Source organism: Nanorana parkeri, unplaced genomic scaffold (genome assembly GCF_000935625.1).
Source record: "Nanorana parkeri isolate BGI_ZX_2015 unplaced genomic scaffold, ASM93562v1 scaffold139, whole genome shotgun sequence".
Classification (NCBI taxonomy): domain Eukaryota; kingdom Metazoa; phylum Chordata; class Amphibia; order Anura; family Dicroglossidae; genus Nanorana; species Nanorana parkeri.
In genome coordinates, this window is record NW_017306407.1 from 843,832 (window position 1) to 866,418 (window position 22,587).

The 22,587-nt window shown below is 38.3% G+C and overlaps 1 protein-coding gene across 17 annotated transcripts in view; it reads right to left on the reverse strand.

The window, feature by feature from the left end:
• ABI2 (abl interactor 2) overlaps nt 1–22,587 on the reverse strand; it is a 77,375-nt gene that overhangs the window by 25,513 nt on the left and 29,275 nt on the right. For 4 of the 17 annotated variants that reach the window (XM_018554035.1, XM_018554029.1, XM_018554026.1 and 1 more), the window contains 7 exons: nt 21,233–21,409; nt 18,131–18,148; nt 15,690–15,787; nt 14,590–14,739; nt 12,072–12,196; nt 10,260–10,442; nt 4,602–4,760 (listed from right to left, as the gene is read on the reverse strand). In XM_018554035.1, coding sequence (XP_018409537.1) covers nt 4,602–4,760; nt 10,260–10,442; nt 12,072–12,196; nt 14,590–14,739; nt 15,690–15,787; nt 18,131–18,148; nt 21,233–21,409 — 910 coding nt within the window. Of the gene's footprint in view, nt 1–4,601; nt 4,761–10,259; nt 10,443–11,400; nt 11,413–12,071; nt 12,197–14,589; nt 14,740–15,689; nt 15,788–18,130; nt 18,149–21,232; nt 21,410–22,587 lie in introns of all 17 variants that reach the window. The other 13 variants (XM_018554036.1, XM_018554031.1, XM_018554028.1 and 10 more) reach the window with 8 other exon arrangements.

A 22,587-nucleotide genomic window follows, 5' to 3' on the forward strand; every position in this document is an offset into this window, starting at 1 on the left:
GGGCAGCATGTGTAGCACACCAAAGTTCTCCAACTGGTTATGTTTATCTTTGGATATACTTTGCGCTTATATTTCTGCACTACTTTCTGTCATCACACATTGACCACCCACCCTTCCACAGGAGCATACTTTCCAAGATCCAGAAGTCGTGGCCTCCTGTGTTTGTTTACATCCAGCGCCAGAATCCTCTCGCAGCTGGCCAAATAAATGTGTAGAAGACTATGGAGCTCTACTGCGCAGGTATGGGCAGCTGTGAGAGTTCAGCTTATTGCTGACAGAGTTTGCAATATGCCGATTATGGCACGAACATCTCTGATATCTAGTTAGTTATACTATGCTGCAATGAGATATTACTTACATATATTTTTAGTGCATTGGAAGGTTCTCTTCAACATCCAACCTCCCTGCACACGTAGCGAACCAAATTGGTCAGGAACCCGCACTAATCAACTTATTTGCCAATAGCAAAGGATCCCTGCCTACACAGCCCAACAATATCAACATATGTATGCCAACATTACTGACCATCAATTAAAAACAACCTTTCGCTGAAGCCTTTGGATAAATGCATAAAGCATAGTTGAACCCATCAAACTAAGATTTTTATCCCCAATACTAGGGATGCACCGATACTGATATCTAGGCCACAACAGGGTATTTGGGCGAGTACTCGTACTCCCCAAATGCTCCGATAGCGGAACTTCCAGTCAGAGAGATTTCCTCTGACTGGCAGTGCCTCGATGGAAGGCAGGCGGCGGGTAATGACACGCCGTCTGGCTTCCTGATTGGTCGGGAAGACGTCTCCATGCTAGCGGAAGTACCGGTACTTGGTATTGGCAATTACCCACAGATAAATGTCCGTACTCGTACTCAGAACGGAAAAAAAACGGTATTGTTGCAATACTGAATACCCCTGCTAAGTCACAACAGCTATCTGGGGCTAATTAAATCATTTGATCTTCAAGCTGCCAACCATGGTACATGGCATACACATATATAGAGGAAAAGTCTGGAATGTCACAAGCTTCAATATTGCGAAATTCTTTGGTATGCAAAATGCATGTTCACTATGAAAACCATCATTCTCATCATAAGGCATCAAAATGTGCAAAGTACAACAGGTAACCCCTTTTTCCCTAATGAATATATAATTTGAGTCAACAAGACTGAACAGCGTAGTGAAATAAATATAATTTTTTAAATATAAATAATCTAAATAAGAATGGCCGAATCTGTGCAAAAAAAGAAGAGCATACATTTGATGCAATGTTAGGAAATGTGTAAAAGAAAGGAAACTGATCTAGATGCCGTGCAGAACACAAATGCGTAGGTCTAGCCAGGAAAAAGTAAGAAGCATGCAAAGTAACGCCTTATAAATTAACACTGCAATATGAACACGTGATGCAAGTATGAACACGTGATGCAAGTGATACACTGCAGGCAATACACTGTTATCAACCGATTCCGAGACAATAAATAGAACCACCATCCAAAAACTGACTGAGGAAAGACACACTCATCTGAAAGTATAACATCCCGGTACTGAGACACCATGCACCAGTAAACACTATCCATACCATAACAACCCATAACAAAAAGGCACTGCACATTTGGAAAACCTTGTGAATTAAATTATTTTTTACATGCCATTTGCTTAAAATGTGTTTGGGTTTTTTTTTAATGAACCTTTGATTTGCAATATAGAATAAAAAAGTTCTTGTCAGAAACACATAATTTCTGCACTATTTGCAATTATATCTAAAAAGAAATAAAGCGATTTCAAAGATACATTTCTGATATCCCTCCATATTTGTGGTACACAACTCCTATAAAGATTAAAGCTTACACCCTAATTTATTTTTTTTCGCTCAGCCTGCAGGCTGAACATAAAAGAATCTCAGAGAATCTTCCATCCACGCAAAACTGGTGTTAATTTCATCGGCTAATAATTTTTATCAAAGTTTTCATCAACAACACTTTTTCAGTGACTAAAACTAAATAAAAACGAAGTTATGAATAAAACTACAAATTAAAATATATTGACATTTTAGTTGACTAAAACTAGACTAAAATGTTAGGGAGAGACAATTTGAGAAGAGATCCAATCAGAACTAATCTCTATGGGCTGTCAGTTCTGGTTCCATCCTGAATGGACGGCTAGTAGATAATAAGTGCAATGGTATTACGGCCAATATAGTTTTTCATCTTAATGGTTTAGAGTTGCACGTCTGCTTGAAAGATTGAAGAATGTCATATGCAAGTTGTTATAATCAATGCATATCTAATTACTGGTCCTTTGTTGAAAATACTCGAAATGTAAGATAAAAGACATGTTACAGTTAAATCTGTGCCTGTACTGCATGTTCACACCTTAATACCATAAGCAATAACAGGTTAACAGATGTTTCCTCCAGGCGTATATAATGAGATTGGAAATTCTTACATTACTCTTTAAAGCCACTTGATTTTAGTCGACTAAAAGCTTAAAATATTTAGTATTTTACTGCGGTAAAAGAAACGTGCGTTTCCGAGGGCTATCCCGCTGTATCTTAATGGATACGCGCGACAAAATACGCCCCAAAGAAGCTCCTGTACTTCTTTGGGGGTTTTGCAGCGCGTTCCTACGCGCTCTAAAACCCCCAGGTCAGAACCATGCCCATATGCAATCATTGGTTTCCACATGTTGAGCGTTTTACAGCACGTAGGAACGCGCTGTAAAAAACACCGAGCTGTGAACCAGACCTAAAGCTAAATCGAAATTTGCGATCAAAATTAACACTGCACAAAACAGTGTGGATGAATGAAATCTTCCATGGTGAATATTTTGTTCCGAGAGCTCGCATCTGCTGCTGTCAGAATACAATTGGCTGCGGTCACTGTTCGGCTGAAAATGTTGTTTGCCCTGTCTCCTTCGGCAACAGTCGATTGAGTAACTGACTTTTGTTGAGCCAGCAGGGCTAGAAACTAAGAATTTTATCTGATTGCTGTGAATCATCCAATATTCTAACATTGTATGGCCAGACTACGAGTCATGCAGCTAGTTATAAATATAAAATATGGTTTGATTTAATACCTGACAAACAGCTGCATATAAAAAATGTCCAGAGATGTGGTGGATCAAATGCTATCTTTTAAGTCTACATATTTTGGTAATATATCTACAGGGGCTTCTGCGCTCGATTAATCTAAGAAAAACTAGGCGTTACTCCTTACAGCTGCTCACTTAAATTGGCTCCATGAGCCTGCATTAATATCATTCAAATATGTGAAGCTATCACCCAACAAGTAAACAAATATGTGCAAAAAACAAATATTATAGTGAAAAATACTACTGTGAGAGGGAAAATACTACTGTAATGAGATTCTGATACGCGATTTTATTCATTTTATGTGAGTGTATTTTTTTGAATAAAATGATTTCCGTTAAGATCAGGATTGTTGTCATCTGAAGGAAGGAAGATCACAGCTACAGTGCGAGGAAGGAGTTTTACCCTACAAGAAGCGCTTTGAGACTCAAGGGTCTGAACACGGAGGTGAGAGGCTTATTTAACAGAGCACTGGTGTTTTTTATGAGCACTTCAGCAAAAAATACACAAGAAATTACAAGAGCTGGCAGAGTGACACACAAAGAAAAAGCAAGAAAACACTTTTTTTTTGAGAGAGAGCTGCCTGCTTTTAATGAATTTATGAACACCTTGTGATTCACACAAACAATTGACTAGAAGATTTAATTTTGAAAATATTTGCTATATATATAATATTTTTGTTTGTTTGTTTTTTTCTCTCACAGTAGTATTGTTCACTATAATATTTGTTTTTTCCACATATTTGTTTACTTGTTGGGCTTCACATATTTGAATGATATTTTGGTAATAAACAAGGGATATTACAGACTTTGAAATAATGGGAAATCAGAAAAACATGTGCATTTAAAATGTTGGCTATGCCTCATTATAAAGACTACATAATGTAGAGAAAAATGTGCAAATGCAATAAATTACATCAGACACAATCGCTTAAATGAGAATAGATATTAAGAGCAAAGCAGGTGGGCAAACCCTAGGACAAGTCTTAAAATAAATCAAATAATGCTAGCTCAAAATAATTACTGGGGTTACACCTAAAACACTGTAAATGATTTCCCAAGAGTTCCAGAAAGTTCTGAAATATAAAACACTAACAAGGTCAAACTAAAGTCCCAACCTAACTGGAATAACCCCACGTATACAGCATTGGCCAAAAAAGGATAGGGGTAACAAAAAGCTCAACTGTTATTGAGCATAGATTGCTGCAGCTCCACTTGTTTGCCATTGATTTATTTCAATGACAACTGGAACGGCTGAGCAGGTCACAGTCAGTCATAGTCATGTGAATTAGGATCGTCAAAAGAAAAGATAATATGTACTGCAAATTAAACAGCAGACAGTTACCTAACCAGTTAATTCATCAGAAAGATGCAAAAGCTGTTTAAAACATCAAATTTAAAAGATTTTGTTTAATATGATTTATATTATATATTAGTGTTTTACCAGAAAAAAGGACCTTATCTGGTTTCTTGCAATACCTTACCCTTGCATAATCTGTTGCATTCAGCCTCTTACCTGGATTTTGGCTATAAAAGGGCCCTCCATTCATCTGATTTTGAAGGTTTGGCTGCGAGGTCATAGATGGAGGACGACGATATGGAAGAGAACCTCCTATTGTTGGTGGAGTGTGCCGTGACACTGGTCTGTTCATACTGTAAAACTGAGCGGGGTTACCTAAAAGGAACACGAGGAAGCAATCAAATTAAATGGAACATTACATAAAACACAGCAAAAACATTAGCTTTAAATATTTTGTGCAGTTTATTCTTTTAACAAAAATGAAATACGCGAAAGGGAAATCCAAGATTGGGTCAACCATAAGAGGCAATATAACTCTAGAATGGTACTGAAAGATTAGTACATACTACAGAACAAAGCAATCAGGTAACAAAATCCTATTAACTACCTCCCGGCCAGCCGCTGTGTATACACGGCCTGCCGGGAGCTTCTTGGATGTAACTGGGCGTGTATACACGTCCTGTTACATCCGCCAGCTTGGCGCGCACGAGCGGGAAATCCCCGCTATTTGAAAAGAGGCAGCGATGCCCGTTAATATACAAGCGATCCGCCGACTATAGAGCCGGCGGATCGCTTGTATGAAGCCCCGAGACGTGCGCCCCTCCCCTCCACCCCTCCCGCTGTCAAGCTGGTCCCGGGCTCCGGTGTGAGCCCGGAGATCTAAACACCTGGTCTTCAAGCAGTTAAGTATCAATTTTCAAGCATCAAATATTTAACCTATAGCCCTAAAAATAGTACTTGTAGAGAATGACAACGAATGGCTAAAGGAAAAAAAAAAAGCCTTTATGATTTATAATCAATTTGGATAAGAGTGTGAAAGGAATATAATTCCTTCAAGTTTTATTTTTGCTGTGTCCTCGCTGGGGAGATTAAGCCTCACCCTGTGTCGAAACAGAAAATAAAAAGGAAAAATCGCCCCAATTATACACAGTCAGCAAAAGAAAACTTTTTCAGGGGCTTTAACCACATGCCCTACTAAAAAAAAAAAAAAAACTTTATGGTTTTAGACATACTATAAAAATGAATATTCTATATTACTGGAATACAATCAGAATGTGTATACAATAATAAATATGCTGTAGTTTTAGGGGGGGTTTTAGCTGCTAGGTCCTGAAGAGAGAGTTCAGATACCCCGTGATGGCAGCACCATGGAGAGTTGAACTACAGCACTCAAACATAGCGCAGCAACCTGGGCCGCCAGCGGCCCAAAACACCCCCTCCTGCACACTGTTCCATTCAACAGTGCTGCTCAGGCAGCTAGAGCGCTGTTGACTGGACTCTCCAAGATGCTGCCAACAAAGAGTACTTTAACCACTGCTGCAGCACTTAGAAGCAAAAATAATCAAAACAGAAATCTATGTATTACTGTATATGCAGCCTTATGACATTACAGTATTAATTATAGAGGGTTCAACTAGGCTATAAAAGATATTTCAGTTTCACTAGCAAGGCACTGTCACAAGTAAGGTAAACCATGTTAAATTTGTACATTAAAGGTCATGCCAGATTGTAGTCATTTTGGTTGTGTGAGTAGGAGTGATAGATTACACTAATTTGAATAGTGTTTTCATTGATCATAGGCAGCAAAAATATCACTAATGTGTGATAAAGGGTGGGAGACGGAGGAGTAGGTTGCAGGTCCCCACAGACAAGAGGTTTAAATATGTGGTTGGGAAGTAGCATAGGCACTTGTAAGCTATACATTCCTCTAATATTCCCATTCCCTAGCTCCATTACCTTGTTGCCATGTAAACAAACTTCTCTTCTGAGGCACACACTATATATATATATCCAGGAATAAGACTTCACAATTTATCAAGCTTTACAGCTTCCTGGGTTATCTGCCTGCTCCTTGGACAATGAACAGGCAGAAACAAAGTTAATCAGGAATCAGTGGTGTCAGATTTCTAACTATCCGGATATATCCAAAAAAGGACCCGAATTGCACAGATGTGCAAATCCTTCCACAGATAAACAGGTCACATATATGTATTTTAACCATGTATTTAGCGGTTTGCCTGGAATCCCACTGTAAATAACACTGGCTAAAGAAGAGCACATGCAGTTTTACTTATAAGTTTACAAACCTTTGGCAAAATCTGTGAAATGTTTTTTGCTGTACCAAACCCAGAAAACATCAGACTTACAATACACCAAAGAGCACATACATAGACCTCAACACTTCTGGAACAAAATCATGGGGGAGATGAGACCAAGACTTAACTTTATGGTCACAAGTGTAAATGCTATGTTTGAAGAGGAGTAAAGAGCCCCAAGTAGTGAGGGCACACCAGCCCTCCCAAAATTGAATGCAAGATAATTGCAGCATATTACCAGAAATCGTTGAGTGAAAATGAAAATTTGCATTAATTAGCCTTGAAGAAGACAATGATCTGAAACAAAAGGCCAAGTGGACCCTTCAGAAGCTGCAGAATAAAAAAAAGTGAATGTTCTGAAGTGGTCATTAAAATCTTCTGGCGTCTATCTTTGACCCACTCTGGAGAGATCTCAAACTTGCTTTTCATGCTAGACAATCAAAGAATTTGCAGGACTTGCAGGCTTTTTTTGCCAAGAAGAGGGGGCACATTTACCAAAAGAAAATAAAGTGCCTCATCCACAATTATCAGAAATGACAGTAAGCTGTTATTGAGGCCAAATGGGCAATACACAATATTAGGAACCAGTGAGTGCAAACCTTTGAACAAGACCATGGTATTTTCTTTTGTAGCTATGGACTATTTAATGATTGTGCTATTCTGTAATGCCCCAAATTTAATTTTAAACACATATAAAAAAATGGTGTTTGTCGTGTCTGTAAAAATGTATTTACAACTTACAAATTCTGCCAAAGGTGTGTAAACTTATGAGCCAACTCTAGTTTGACCAAAACCAAAAATAAACAAAACCCAGATCCAGTCAAAACTTTTTATCGGGTTTTTGAAAGCACAGGAAAGGGTTAAAGTACCTGTCAGGTTTTTAAAGCCATCTGTCTCTCTGTAAAGGTGGCCATACACTTTACAACCATCGCAAGGCCTTAGTCTTGCGATGGTTGTAAAGTAATTACAAAAAAAACGTACGATCTGCCCATCTTGGACAGGCAGATCGTACTCTCGATCATCGCAAGCCCGCCCCCTTAAGGGGTGGGCTTCCGATGACCGCAATGCTGAACGGGCAGTGTGCGCATGCGCACACCGGCCCGTTCAGCATTTGTCTCCCGAGCACTGTTCAAACCAGCCAAAAATCGTACAAAAGACAAAAGACGTGCGACTGTACAGTAGAAACGGTCGCACGTCTTCGTTCACGCTGCTCGATTCTCGTCCGATCGCGGGATTTCCCGCGATTCTCGTACGAGAAATCGAGCAGTGTATGGGCACATTTAGGGTGATTCCCTTCGGCTTCCTGTCAGAAGAGGAACTAATGGACCTCTCCACCGCTGGCATAAACAAAACGCATACATAGAATTTAGTGGAGTGGGACGGGATAAAACCGCTCAATGTTTTACTGCTATTCATACGTTCCTGACTTGGTCATTACGCCAGTCCCATTTCTTTATAGGGGACATGGGGAAAGGAAAATCAGGGCCATCTATCCAATTGAGTCAGGTAGGAATATATGCCTGGAAGAAATATGAACTCTTCCCTGCTCTAACCAAAACAAAAAAAAAAACTATTAACAATGGCTGAGTTAGGCTTTAAATACATGCATATTCTCCAAGTGACTTTCTAGCGCTGCAGTAAGACAACAACCTTTTTTAAGTGGTTCTGAAGGCTTTTATTGATTTTTTCTAACTTTTATTCTTTATACAGGATTTTTTTTAAGGATTATTTACAATGACTTAGCAATTATATTTATACGTCTTTCACAAGAAAATGCCACAGTTATATTAAATAGTAGTTAGATTTTAAACATTGTGACAATAAAAAGCAGAAAATGCGGCATATAAATTATGTTCATCACTAGATAAAAAGGTGTATATATCAATAAACATCATGTATTTATCAATAGGACAACAAATAATAATGTGGTAACTCATGAAGCCAATAAACTACTATTCTGCTATGATAAAGGATTTTATAAAACCAGAAAAGCACACTTGATGCTTCGCTAAACTTGATTATACCATTTACTTTTGATAATGTAACTCCGTTTGTTTTGGGTTACATTATCAATATATCCGAGATGTTCTAGAAGCACTCAAATATGTTTAATCTAAAATGTCATTATTTTCCTTTCTGCTTTAAAAAAACTGCTGTGATCATACAAACGTAACACAAACAGTACTAGACAGACCATGTACCATTACTACATGTCCCACTGTACAATGACAATAAGGTATAAGCATTTACCCATGTATATACCCTCCATCCATGTAGCAAGGAGACCAAACTCTCACCATTTAAGAAGCTAAAATTCAACTTCACTTCCATTGTTAACCCCAGGACACAGGTAATGTGAATCACCTGCCTGCCTGTCTACATCTGGCAGACAGATTTTGCATCTCTCCTGCATCCTATGAGGCTAAAGGGTGGACATCTATGGTAGGTGGAATTCCAAGTTATCTTGTTTATTGTATATTTTGTATTAGGGAGGGTGACAAATTTGAATTTGTAATGATTGCAGCAGTTGATTGAACTGAGGGTGCATATCGCTACTGACTCAATGCAGCCATGCATAACCAGTGCATTTGTTTAGAGTGGAGTTGACTTTTAGGTCTAGAATTTCTAGAGCGTGGAGAATGGTGGCCACAAGTCAGCAAAACTAACGGAGAACAATAAGATGTGTGAAATCTGCCCATTTTTTTCAAATCACCAAACCTTGGGAAGCCATCACTTTCTTGACTTGAAAACAGCGCTCAAGTAACACCACTAGAGGTTAGACTGTTCTGGCTAAGGCAGAAATATACAGAGATAATCTGCCACTACCATATATTGCCTCCTAGGAAATGGTTAGATGACTCAATATGAACAGAACAGAAAGTGTGTATATTGGGTGAAAAAAAGTTAATGCAAGCCTCTGATCATCTGCTGAACAATATAATTTGCCATGAACTGTCACCTTAAAGAGACTCCCGTCACCAACTTACAAACTGCTGGTAAAACATAAAACAAATTAAGTATTTTAAATGTTTCCTTGCAGTATTTCCCATTCTATAAATTATGGAATGCAACGTGCCTCTAAACTTGCTTAAAATGTTGACTACTCCCAGAGCGAATACAACCCCCTTGCTTGCATAGCCCTCTCCTCCTCTGGGAGTTTCTAATTTTTGTGCTGGGCTAACTCCTCTAATCCTCTCTTTACCCTACAAAAATGTATATGTAGCTACGAGAGGAGAAGCAAATGCAAATACCATAGGGTGCCATTTGAGTGACAGTTCTGAGTCTGCTGGGGCTGCTGATCACATCCAAGATGGCGACACCCAGCCGCAGCCTCAGGCCTTTTGAATGTTTACACAAGGAAGAAATTTGCAGATAAATAACATGCATAAATAATAAATGTTATGCAGGTTAGCTTTTTGTTTAAATCAATGGCTCGGCGATAGGGTCTCTTTAAGTAGACACATTATTATATACTTAAAAACAGTTTCACTGAAGTTCACAAATGTTAGATGTCAGTTCCACGTCACCACCACACTGTTAGATCAATCCACACACTCACCTGAAGGAGGAGCAGAGGAAACAGCAGGGGGAGTTGGAGAGGTGAAACCATCAGCAGGGGGTTGAGCTCCTGCAGCAGCATCTGGGATAGTTGAGGAGGGAGGGGCAGTAGCAGGGGCATGAGGGACAGGGGCAGGTGTGGAGGTAACAGGGATGGGAGGAGTGCCAGCCAAGCCAGCAGGGGCTATGTGGAGAGAGGAAGATGTGAAGTTAATACAGAAAGCATGTTAGGTGGGAATAGAAATGCTTTCATGAAGCTCAGTGTTAGGAATTTAGTCAACAGTTCTAGGTACTGCCATCATTCACAGCCAGCAGTGAATGGAATTCATGCAAAGGAAAAAACTTGATTCCATAGTTTCAATTTTTGTTTGAGAAAACATACAGTGAATCGTGAGCAGCAATGATTATCATTACTAAAACAGGCACAGCTGTTACCCTGCAAAAGTCACCTTGCATATCTATTGATGAAACAATCAATGTCATTCTCTAGGATAAAACATTATACTACACAAAATATAAAAAGAGAACTAAAGATGTATGTAAACACAAAAAAAACACAATGGAAAATAAAAGCCTGGGTATAGCCAATTACAACTGGATCATTTGGGGAATTTTGCAAAGATACAAATGACATTGAAGATGACAGTTGTATTGTTTGTCAAAGAATGTACTAAAAAGTGATACTTTTGTAGGTCATCACTAGTAGAAATAGCTTTAGGATAATTTTATATCTAACTACAGCACAAATTACTGAACCCAAGAGTCACAGGGCCTCGTTATCCGGCAGAAAAAAAAAACAAGTGGAAATAGGAAAGAAGATACCTGCAAAAATCTTTACACTTCAAAACAAAAAAACAACCCACACAATCTTCAAGCCATTTTAATTGTTTTTTTCCCCTAAGAACATAAAAAGGCTACATAGTCTTAAAATTCCAACTGATCAGCAACACAACTAAATATATGCTGCTTATTTATGAAGGGGAAGATAAAGCAGGATCAGATATACTAAGCCTCAGATATTACTAAGCCTCTTATACTTGGCTAACAAATCATAATATCATACAGTGCCTTGTTAGGCACTAGCACTTATGTCTATGTGCTGCTGGATGTTATTTAGCTAAATAATAATTGCTTGATATTACTGCTACTGGCAACTACTCGCCATAATTAATTGATAATTCCTGCACATAGGACTGCCAGCAAGAAGAAGAAAAAAAAAAGAGTCCAGTAATCACTAGCTGAATGTAATGGGACTATTTAAATGGTACATTGGTTAGTTCTCGGTGATCCTGGATAATTTCAGACATTATCACCGACTATATGAAGCTGTATGCTACCTCTAACTAACATAACTGGATTAATTGGTCCAACACTTTTTGATCCGGGAGATTAAATGTTTCCTATAAGGGAACTAAATTCTTCCCGCAGTTTATGGAGTGCCCCTTATTGATTTACAGACCTATCTATCAATATAAAACTATATAACGTTAAATATATTTAAATTAGACATTTGCTAAAAATGAACCAAGTACAAACACAACATGTCAAACAGCAATGGTTATCTGTAAATATTAACGGTGTGCTCGAATCAGCAATAATATGATGCTCACAATATTTACTATATAACATCGAGAGAAAAATGGTGCATGCAAGAATGTATGTATACAAATGGCAAAATAGAAGCACAACTCCTCAGCACATCAAAAGCATACAAGACAAGAGGTTGCTGGCACAGCATTCTGTTCATGGTACATAATGCAAATATCACAACATTGAAAGGAAATCTATTATCTCTTTATTTTGGCAAACATACCTGGAAAGACACTGGGAGGAGAAGGAGTAGGGACAGCAATCGGGACACCAACACTACCACTTCCACTGTTCTCCCGACTGCTGCTCCGACTACTGGGATGACTTCCACCACTACTGCCACTGCTGCTACAAGGATCAAACAAAGCAATAAGGTAAAATGACACCATCTACTAATAAACTCTTTATTGAATACAGAAAGCCTATTTGATAAACAGTTTACCATAGATGTGCCATCTTCTGTCCCTTCTTAGCCTCATTTTTTTTTAGATCAAAATGTTCAAACATATGTTTAAGTGAAGTAACTTTGGCTACTACTTCTAAAACCACTTTTAAACACTACGTTTAAGTCAGTGCATAAAGCAAAGTGCAGTAAGATACTAGCAACCACATTTTAATCTATCATTATAATGAAGCCAGGGCCATGAAGGATTATCTCTGATTATTATGGCTTACCTTACTTTTCATATTGCCTTTTGCCTCATTTTAAAAGCATAGGAATACTGTAATATGAACAGGAGGCAGACCCTAAATATCAGGTTATTAAAAAGGCAATATTTTTAGAATGGAAAGGCTCAAAGGTATTTGACCAGTCATTTTTGAGCAGAAAGAGTATGGTTCAAAAAGATATAAAAAACATTTAAAAGAACTAATACCAAACCTTGTTTTGGCTTTAATTGTATTTCAGGTCACAGAAGTACATTTAATAATGCACTCCTGTGACCCAAACTCAGCATCTAGTGGGCTATTGCTGACAGGGTAGAGCTACACTGCAGCGAGGAAGGTTCCCGACAATTTTGTCGGGATCCACGCCGCCGCCTGACAGGTGCCTCTGCCTCTCCCCTTCCGTCTGTCCCTCCAATGACCACTGGAGGATTAGAGAGAGGGGGAATCCCTGAGGGGAGCCATGACTGTCACCGCACTCTGCCGGGAGAAGCCGTGAGCTGTGTGATCAGCTGTTTGTGATCGCTCAGTTCTCAATCTATAGAGCTGGTGTGTGACAGCTGCAGTGTCACATGCCAGCACAAAGTATTGGAAAGAATACATTTTACTTTCTCAACAGTTCTGCTTTAAGACCTAGAAACTTAAATTCCAACAGTTCCTAAAGCCTTTGGGACCAAAGAGATGGCGTTTTTTAAGCATTGATGATTTCCTTGTACACTATAGCCGATACTGGTTGAATTAAGGGATAATTCTAATATCTATGGGTACCAGCAAAACTCACCAGACTCCCTCTGGCTCATTCATTTCAGGAGCAATAGCAATCGGCTGCTTTGATTCATTTTATTCAATTGCTATTGCATTCTGCCAGGTTATGCTGAGAAGGTGGCTGTGATCCCACTCCTCTATGGACATAAAAATACACATATGTGCATCCTAGCATGGGAAAAAATTAAAAATCGATCGGTCCTCTAATAATGGTGGGCAGCTGTAGATGGGCTTTCATCATAGAAATGTGTGGGGAGAACTTGCGTAGGATATTCAGGCAATTTGAGAGATTGTCATAATCAACATGTTTCAACTGGTTTACCAATGGCTCAGAGATAAGAATCAAGTGAAATTACTCCAATCCACCAAAACCTGCCTAAAAACTAAGATATCCTTTAATTTAGGAAAGATTATCTTATTACTTTATTTTGCAAAGTGCAATAATTCAGGGCAGCCATCGTTCATTTTGTATTGCTTCTGGTCTATACAGTTTGTGATCATTGCATTTCCCAATTCCCTATTGCTTAACCTTGTTAAGTATATTGAAATCACGTAATCCACTGTAATTATATTGTGCAAAGTTAAAAATATTAAAAACAGTTCTAACCTTATCCTTGCCAAACATTAAAAAAAAACAAAAAAAAACCCATCTGTGCAGGAACTGAACAACATATTTAAGAGGGTTGGTACTACATGCTTTTAGGACAAGACACACAAAAGGACTGACCTCAATGTAAAAAAGACCTACATGAAATTTGGGGGAAAAGGTTAAAAAGAAAAACAAAAATCACACAAAAATGGTAAAACGTCGGTCACAAACCATTTTTTCAAGCACACGCAGCGCCAAATAATTTCTGATGCTCTGTAGTAGTGAAGAAGCTTGTAAATGAAATGTGTGTATATCTAGCAAATGCCCCATTTTCACAAGGAATGCCATCAAAAAGAATGGCAGTGGGTTAAAAAAGTGATATAAATGAATAGATTCCTTCCTTATTATTTGAAAGACGTTTAGGCAACTATATTCCAGTGGGTCAAGAGTTTGTTTTTTTGTAGTTGCTTGTGAAGCTACTTTTTATTTTTGCAATAGCTAAAGAATTAGTATTGGAAATAGTACACAGCTTAAGTTTTGCAATATTACGAAGAAGAAAAGGGCAGTAAGCTTAAATAGATAATAAATCTTCATCTTACTTATGGCTTGGAAACTTTAGCACTAAATGAAAACAGCCTTCAGTAACCTGATAAAATGTGGTGAGTAGATTACAGGAATACGCCAACCTCCATTTGGCACAGTTGCTTATATAGCTTACATATACCTGTATGTGCGGTTCCTCTGGTTGACTGAAGCTGTTCTAACAGGGCTCTGTTGCTGTGAGGGAGCCATGTTACGTGTGGGGCTGGGAACATAGTCATTTGGAACGACAGGGGGACGCACAGGCTCCAGTGTGCGATAGGGTGAGTGTCGCCTTCAAGAAGAAAAAACAAAAAGTAACAAAATAAACCTCCAGATGATATCCCGAAAATGTGGGGCATAAGGATAAACCTGTCTATAGCAACACATGTCAGTCTTGCGTGGGGGTCTTATTTGAATTCAGACATCTTTTAAACAACTAGTAAAACCCATTTTTTTAAAAACATGGGCCTGACTGGAACCTCAGTTAAGATTCACGTTTCATCCCCTTCACTGCTAGAACATTTGCAGAGCATTGGTTGAGAACTTAGAACTCAGGCAACATTCAGGTTTGTAATTCCACAAACAAAAAAGGGATCTGCCACAGAGTGAATTTTGTGAAAATAAAAATGTGATGTAGACAAAAATGATCTGGAACTAGTTGTCAGCTGAAATAGGATATTAGAATATTCAGTATGTAGCTCTGCTCTTTCAAATCAGAAGCTCCAGAAAAGCTAATATTTTCTTAATGTAATAAATTGTATGACTAGAAGACAGTGCAACCTGTCACTGTGGAAAATCAGTATAAATAGTGCATTAAAGCATGTCTTTGGATGTTATTTTTAAAAATAAATCATTTCTATGCAAAGATTTAACTGCTTACATATTTCCAGGCAGGAAAAATTATACAGCTATTCATGACAGGCTTCAAAAATACTAATTGTTCTCGTTAAAATGCAGAAGATAAAGCCTTCTGAGGTTCAAACATAGAACAATTACTGTGGGGAATAATGACATGCATATACATAACACGTAACATCGATATTTGTGGGACAAAGACTTGGAAATGCTTATGAAACATTTAAAAACACTTCTTTTGAAAAGATATCTCCTAAAAAAATTAAAATCAGCTGAAAACTACTTTGGCAACATAACAGCTAGGGAGTCTTAAAGCTTGCAAATTCAGGATACATTGCATCTGTGATGACTCTAGTATTCCCCATACAATGTCAGCAAAATAATTACCCAAGAGTTCCTTTTCCGGCCACTGGTGGACTAGGGGGCTTCTGGGTTGGTGGGGTGGTACGTGGCAAACCACCCATCTTCATGTTCTGTGTACTGACCTGAATAATATGGAAGACAATACTGCATTGGAATTTCAACACCTATATAAGAATGTAGATAGACAATTAAGGAATTTGTTTTGTAGACAGTGCAACGCTTTCAAAACTGTCATTTGTTTTTGGTCAATCTAATTTTAAGAGGTTTATAAACCTATGTTCTATAGCTGTTTACTACATGTATAGTCTTTATTTTACAAATAAAGGAATCTTGGAGCACTGCGGTTTATCTAAAGAGTCATCACAGCAGTAGATGCCTTTATTGAGTCTCACTTTGTCTTATAGAAACCTTACAGCATGAATCCCCAGCCACAGCCTTAAGCCCCGTGTGAATGGGGCCTTAGTCTTCAATGGCAGCTAGAAGTCCTTTAAGCTTAGTTCTAATCCATACCACCCCTCAAATCACAATATTTTACCTGGAAATGTCTTGTACCAATAGATTTTTTTTTTTTTATGTACGATATTTAATGTCCAAACAATATCACTCTCCCAGCGCTCAGTGAATCCTTGTTACTCCCCATTTAGCAATCTTCAAAGATGACCATCACTCAGAGAGGCTGCATTTCCCAAAGGCAATTGGGATATATCCTCAAAGTACATGTAAAAAATAACAAATGGAGACTCGGACACAGAGCCTTCTCCTTGTGCATTAACAGTTAACGAAATAAAGACTAGTAAAACTACTCACATAAGAAATGTATAATCTCACAGTGTATGATCAAACTAGGGACAGCCAAGGTACTAAACGAACGTCACAATTTGTGATGCGATTGGCATTTCGGAGCACCTTGGCTGTCCCTGGTTTGATCATACACCGAAAGATTATAACATTCTTATGCCAGTAGTTTTACTTTTTTTGTTTTCGTTAATAAACATTAATGGACTAGAAGGCACTGTCTCCATTTGTTCTTTTTTTACGATATTTAATATGTTTAATATGTGGGATTTCCAAACTTTTCTTATAGAACTGATGTAGCCCTGACATTGAATCTTTTTTATATTGTGTATATTGTGACATGAGTAAAAGGGAAAGAAAAATTAGGCACTGACAAGACTGAGGATATCAAATGTTTGTGTTCTTCCATTTCCTGTCAATGTGTTAATAGGAAGAGTGTTTAGCTGTGCAATTTATTAGCTTCCTGTATTATTTCCTTCCCGGATAATACATTAGAGTGGTAAGTAACATTGTTGGTTATTGTTAAATTAATTAGTGTAACATCTCAGCTTTTTTAAAGTGCTGCATCAGAACATTTTAAAATTGTAGTGCAACATAGGTTATGCAGTTTTTACAAACAATGCACTAGAAAGTTAATTATCTGTATAGTTTACCTACAGTATTGATTTTAATTTATATCATTGTACAGCCTTTGCTCCCTTTTTAATGGAAGCCATATTTCTAGGCTCAATGGCACTTTTTTTTAATAACTTCCATAGATAAAGATCTATGTTCAATAGAAAATTATTTGTTATCTTTATGTGGCATTTTAACAGTGTATGTTAAAAAAATATTGGGAATAGATAATCTTTGGGCTTGAAAAATCTGAAAATTAGTTGATTATTCAGATCCAAAACATTTAGCCTGTTACCCTACATTTAACAAAATCTGTCCAAGGAATAAATACACCAGCTGCCATTACAAACCTCCTTCCGATTGCCATACTAATTTGCAGGATTCGTTACTATAAAGTGACATCTAAGTCAAATTCCCCCCATATGCTGGTGTAAGGACTTACCTTAAATGATGCCTCTTGATCCGATCATCTTCTTTCCAGTAGTTTTCAGGCGTCCCTCCAGCGCTGGTGCCGGTCTCTGATCCAGCGCTGACTGCTGTGTCATCCTGTCCCATGGAGTCCGTGTCTGGAGCCAGGCTGCCTGCATTGACTTACCCTGTGTCTCTGCTCTTCACCCGGCCAAAGATCTCTACTGCGCATGCGCCCGCCCCATGATCCTTTGTGGCCGCCCGAGAATCTTCGGACGGGAGCGTGCGGCAGAGACGCAGGCTAGTTTAAACCTATTTGGTAACTTTTTTAATGTTTTTGTATATACTGTATATAATGCCGCTTGCTAGCAGTAGAGATAGGCAAAAAAGCGCAAGGGTTTAATTGTCCTTTAAGTCCCTGACCTGGACTAGAGGTAAAAGACTCAGATCCCTAGTAGCATCACAGGTACTGCATATACTGCATATAGGATTAAAGACCCCTAATGGATTGTTTCCCTAAATGCATGGACACATATGGAAAAGGTAACATGATGGTAAGTAGGAGAAGGTAGGGAGCCAACCCATATCTCATTTAGGATATTGTCTCTAGACATAAAATGTAGATGATCACACCTATGGAGTCTTACCTTAAATCTAAGCAACCACTTTACGTACAAATGAAGCACACAAGAGAAAAGGAAAGGCAGTTAAACTTAGAAATGGTTAGTAAGAAGAAGAAAAAAGCCATTTCAACATTGGTTACCAACAACTTTACAAGACAGAATCTCATATACAGTACATACTTTAATAAAACTAGGGCTGCAACTAATGATTATTTTCATAATCAATTAGCTGGCGGATTATTTTTTAGATTATACGCATAAAAAAAATTAAACAAATACCAAACCTCCTACTTAAAATAAAATACACAAATGCAGAGTTACATAGTTTACTTTTAAAAAAAACTACATGCACAATTGTTTGCAATCGCACTGCAACGCACAGCATTCGAGTTTATTCTATAACACTGTGGGTGAGAGGTGTTTAGGGTGCCAGTGAAATTAATGGCATTGCAACGCACCCCCCACAGCAGAATATGTGAGAAATTGACTTTTTTCCCACGTTTTATCATTATGTTTTTTAAATAATTGTATTGTAAGGCTTGAATAGCTTCAGCCAGGGAATGACAGCTGCCAGTGGCAAGATTCCACAGACGGCAGCTGAATGTAAATATAGCAGGTAGTGGGTGTGTGCAATAGCCAGCCTGCTATTGGATATTTCAAATTGCAAAAGCAGGCTGGCTATTGCACCCGCCCACTCCTTGCTGTGCCCTCCTCCCAGCTGGGATGAGAGCGCTAGGGGATCCAACCAACTAATCGATAATGAGAATGAGAATGACAACTATTCTCCTCATTATCGATTAGGACGCAGCCCTAAATAAAACCTCAAGCTTCCCAGTTTTATTTTTTTTTCCTTCTTTGGAGAAAGCCACCTCTGTGAAAAGTACAAAGTGGAATCACAATATATGGCACAAAGAACAATTTGTCAAATACATACTTAATGTGTATTCTCCACCTGCAAGTTCTGAAATTTGCCACCGGACATGCATAAGCAGCCCTTAGCCCAGAGTTATTAAAGCAGCCACATAAAGCTATTTTAATGCTTTTCCAGCTAATATTGCAGTGATTTTCTGTTTAATTTGGACACATCTAACTACAGTTAGGCACATTCATACTAACTACAAGAGACAGGCTGATCTGCCTCCTGCCCACATGCACATCTCCTCGCCTCCTGCCCTAAAAAAACATTCTGCAATCTGAAGGAGATGTCTGGGCTTTGAAAAAAAAGTGAATGGCAGATTTCTTCTACTCTGTCCTACTCCCCACTGCTCTTAATTCTTTTCAAATTTAGACCGGTGAGCCTAAGCTTGTTTTGTTATAGTGCTAACCTACAGAAACCCTAGCTCTCATTGGATCCACCCCTACATATCCCAAGGATGAGGAAAATAGAGCAGCGCTACTTCTGAATTCAAAGTGAACCTTGCTGCATCAATGGATGTTACTGCTGTTCAACTGAAGTGCACATACATGCCATTTAACTGAAGTATATACACCAGAAGAAGTTTCTTCATATAAAACAAAGATCTCTCTAGCTATTTCTACTTTCAGTCCTTAAACTGTCCTCTTATTTTATAAGCGCTAAGAAAGGGGGCTATGTTTGCCCTAAAATCAAGTGGGCTGATTTATGGGGGTGATCAAATTGTGAACGTAAAAAATGTTTTATGGACTCAGATATTTGTTTGGTTCGGCACCCATCTTTGTTGACCTACATTTGATCTTTTGGGTATCCAAGGAGTAAAGCCTGGCTGTTTGGAACCACCTTACTGGGGTCAGTGAGCTTGTTTCCAACCTTCAGAAATCTGAACCCCTTATAGGAATATATAAAAATTTCCAACACACCTGAAACATTCCCCTTTTTCTGCATCAATGACTTTTTAGGTTTACAGTGGGTCCTCATACAGCAGGTTTTGTGCATACTGCAGTTTGTATATATGAATTATAGAGGACTTGACTGTGAATAGTCAGAAAACTGAGAATTTGCTTCTATGTGTTAAGTTGTGCACATAGCCTGGGTAGTCCTCAAGACTTATTTGCCTATTGTAATAAGATCTGATCTTGAGTAGAACATTTGGCTGAAGGGTCAAGACCATCCGGTTGTCATTATACACATTGCAGTGCCAACACGCCCTACAGATGCCCCTTAAAATTGCATTCAGGGCCCTTTTTCTGAGTTGAGGACATTCCTATTATGAATTTGTAATAAATGCCATTACATTTGCATACAGTGTTTCTATATACATCTCTTTTTTCTTTTTTTGTGTAAAGCTATATCCTACAGGAAAGGACAAGAGATTAGAGCAAAACACAGAATTGTAAAAATTAGAAAAAAGGATCTTATGGGATTTTACTTTCTGCACGTAAAATATTGTCCCCGATAAAAGGATTAAGAGTACATTTACGACACTACAGTCTTCATTGAATGAATTAATGAGCCATCAATTAAATAGAAGGCTTTGGAGGTTTTTCTTCAGTCAGTTTAATACATCTGGAACACGATATATCCTTTATTTTTTAAAAAGGGAAATATAATTTAGGATTTTACAGGAACGAACAATGGTCCACAGAACGAATTGTTAACGAGCAACACCAGTATACGCAGCCTGCAAGTCAGTAACAACCTGTGTAAATTCCCCTTCTGTAAACATGGCTGAACACCTTCTCCCAGTACCCAATGTCTGAAAAACGTTAAAGCAACAGCATACTGTACAGTATTCATATAGCCATTTGTTACAGTTTAACCCAGGGGTGGAAAAATAAATATGGAATTTAGGAACCAGCCAGCAGGATTTTTTTAGTAGTCAGCTCCACTTCCATTAGCTACTTGGCTCTTGGAATTTGTCCAGCTCTGGTTTAACCTGATGACCGATTCATTACAAAGGCACTCCCCTTCTCAACCCAATTTCTGTTAGCTGAAAATTATCAAAATATTGAATTTTACTGAATTTGACAGGAAAATTTAACAATTATACCAATTACACAGGTCTTCTAGCACTCAAGTAATGAAAATATATGATATATACTAAAAGCTGATTATGTGGCTAAATGTGATTATGCATCCTGTTGTCTGTACTGTTCTAAAATACTATTCTTTGCACTTTATAACTTACCGATATAAATAACTCAACATACCTTCACCCCATGTCCAGTGTCATCAAGAATTGTATAGTCAATAGGTTTTCGAATGTAACGGACTGGTCTTTCCAAATTGGCTGGAGCAATTATTTTGTGCGTCCTAGAAGTGTTTTTGTTAGTTGTCAAGATTCCAATCTCTCTTCTTGCAACCTTTTCTTTATGAATATCCACTGTCTAGAGATTATAGCAATGTTACCATAAAAGTCAAAGGGGGAAAAAAAAACTACAAGAGACATTACATGGGTTATTGGGGAGTTCCTAATAACCATAATTATAAAGGCAAGCTTCAGTATCTAGCATTTATAACAAACGTTATGGTAAAAACATATCGGCTAACACAAATCACACACTCTAACATAAGGATAAAATAGAATGCTGATAGCTAGCCCTAAATGAGATGTGCTCGTTATTACTGTAGATATGTGGTTTAGGAACTTAAATATTTCCTACATAAAATACATTTTATTTCTTCAACTGGTCACGCAATTCAAGCTTACAACTGAAAGGGAAACCTGCAAAGAACATTTAGGCCGGCCACAGCGGCTAATCCTTAAATGGACTGCACAAGCAACCAGGGTTCACACTTTAACCACCTGATAGTGAAAATGAGACATCTTACTTGTCAACATTTACCATTCTGCATAGTGAGAAGGACCACACCCAACTTGTATATATGTTATCAAGTGCAATTATAAATACCTCAGAGAGCTAAAAGTATTCAATATCCCGCTCATCAAAGGGAGGTTATAACTACTCTCAACGTTAAGGCAATTCTTATTTTGGGAGCATCACTGGTAATAATCAAGCCATACATGGGTCACTATGAGGGAGGACGAGGAAAAGCCTAACACGCTGGGATGCTTGTCTCCAAAAATTATTACTTAATCAGGTAACTTTTTACAGAGAAGCAGGCAGACTGGCACACTACAGCACTGCCGGCAGATGTCCTTTTCTGTCTGCAAGGCTTTTTTTTTTCTCTTCTCTTGACTGGGGTATACTTTTAATTTAAGTAACTAACATAAATAGAGTAAAATGCTGTGAAATAATCAACATTCTGCACCTACCTATTGACCAAAAAAAAACCCCTTCACACTGATGGGTAAAATAGAGCACACCTTTTACTTTAACCCTTTCGCCGCCACTGTTGTATGGCCTACGGCGGAACACAACCACTTGCGGCAGGCCACGTCAGTATGCACTACATCAGTGGATTTTACCGCTCTGCTGTAAGCTCATGGTCGCTTTAGCAGCCCTCTGTAAAATATTAGCGGTCAGCCACTGATAACAGCTATTAACAAAAAATCCAGGTGCCCCCCCCCCCCGCACCCGCAGCCTGCCCCCCCCCCCCCGAG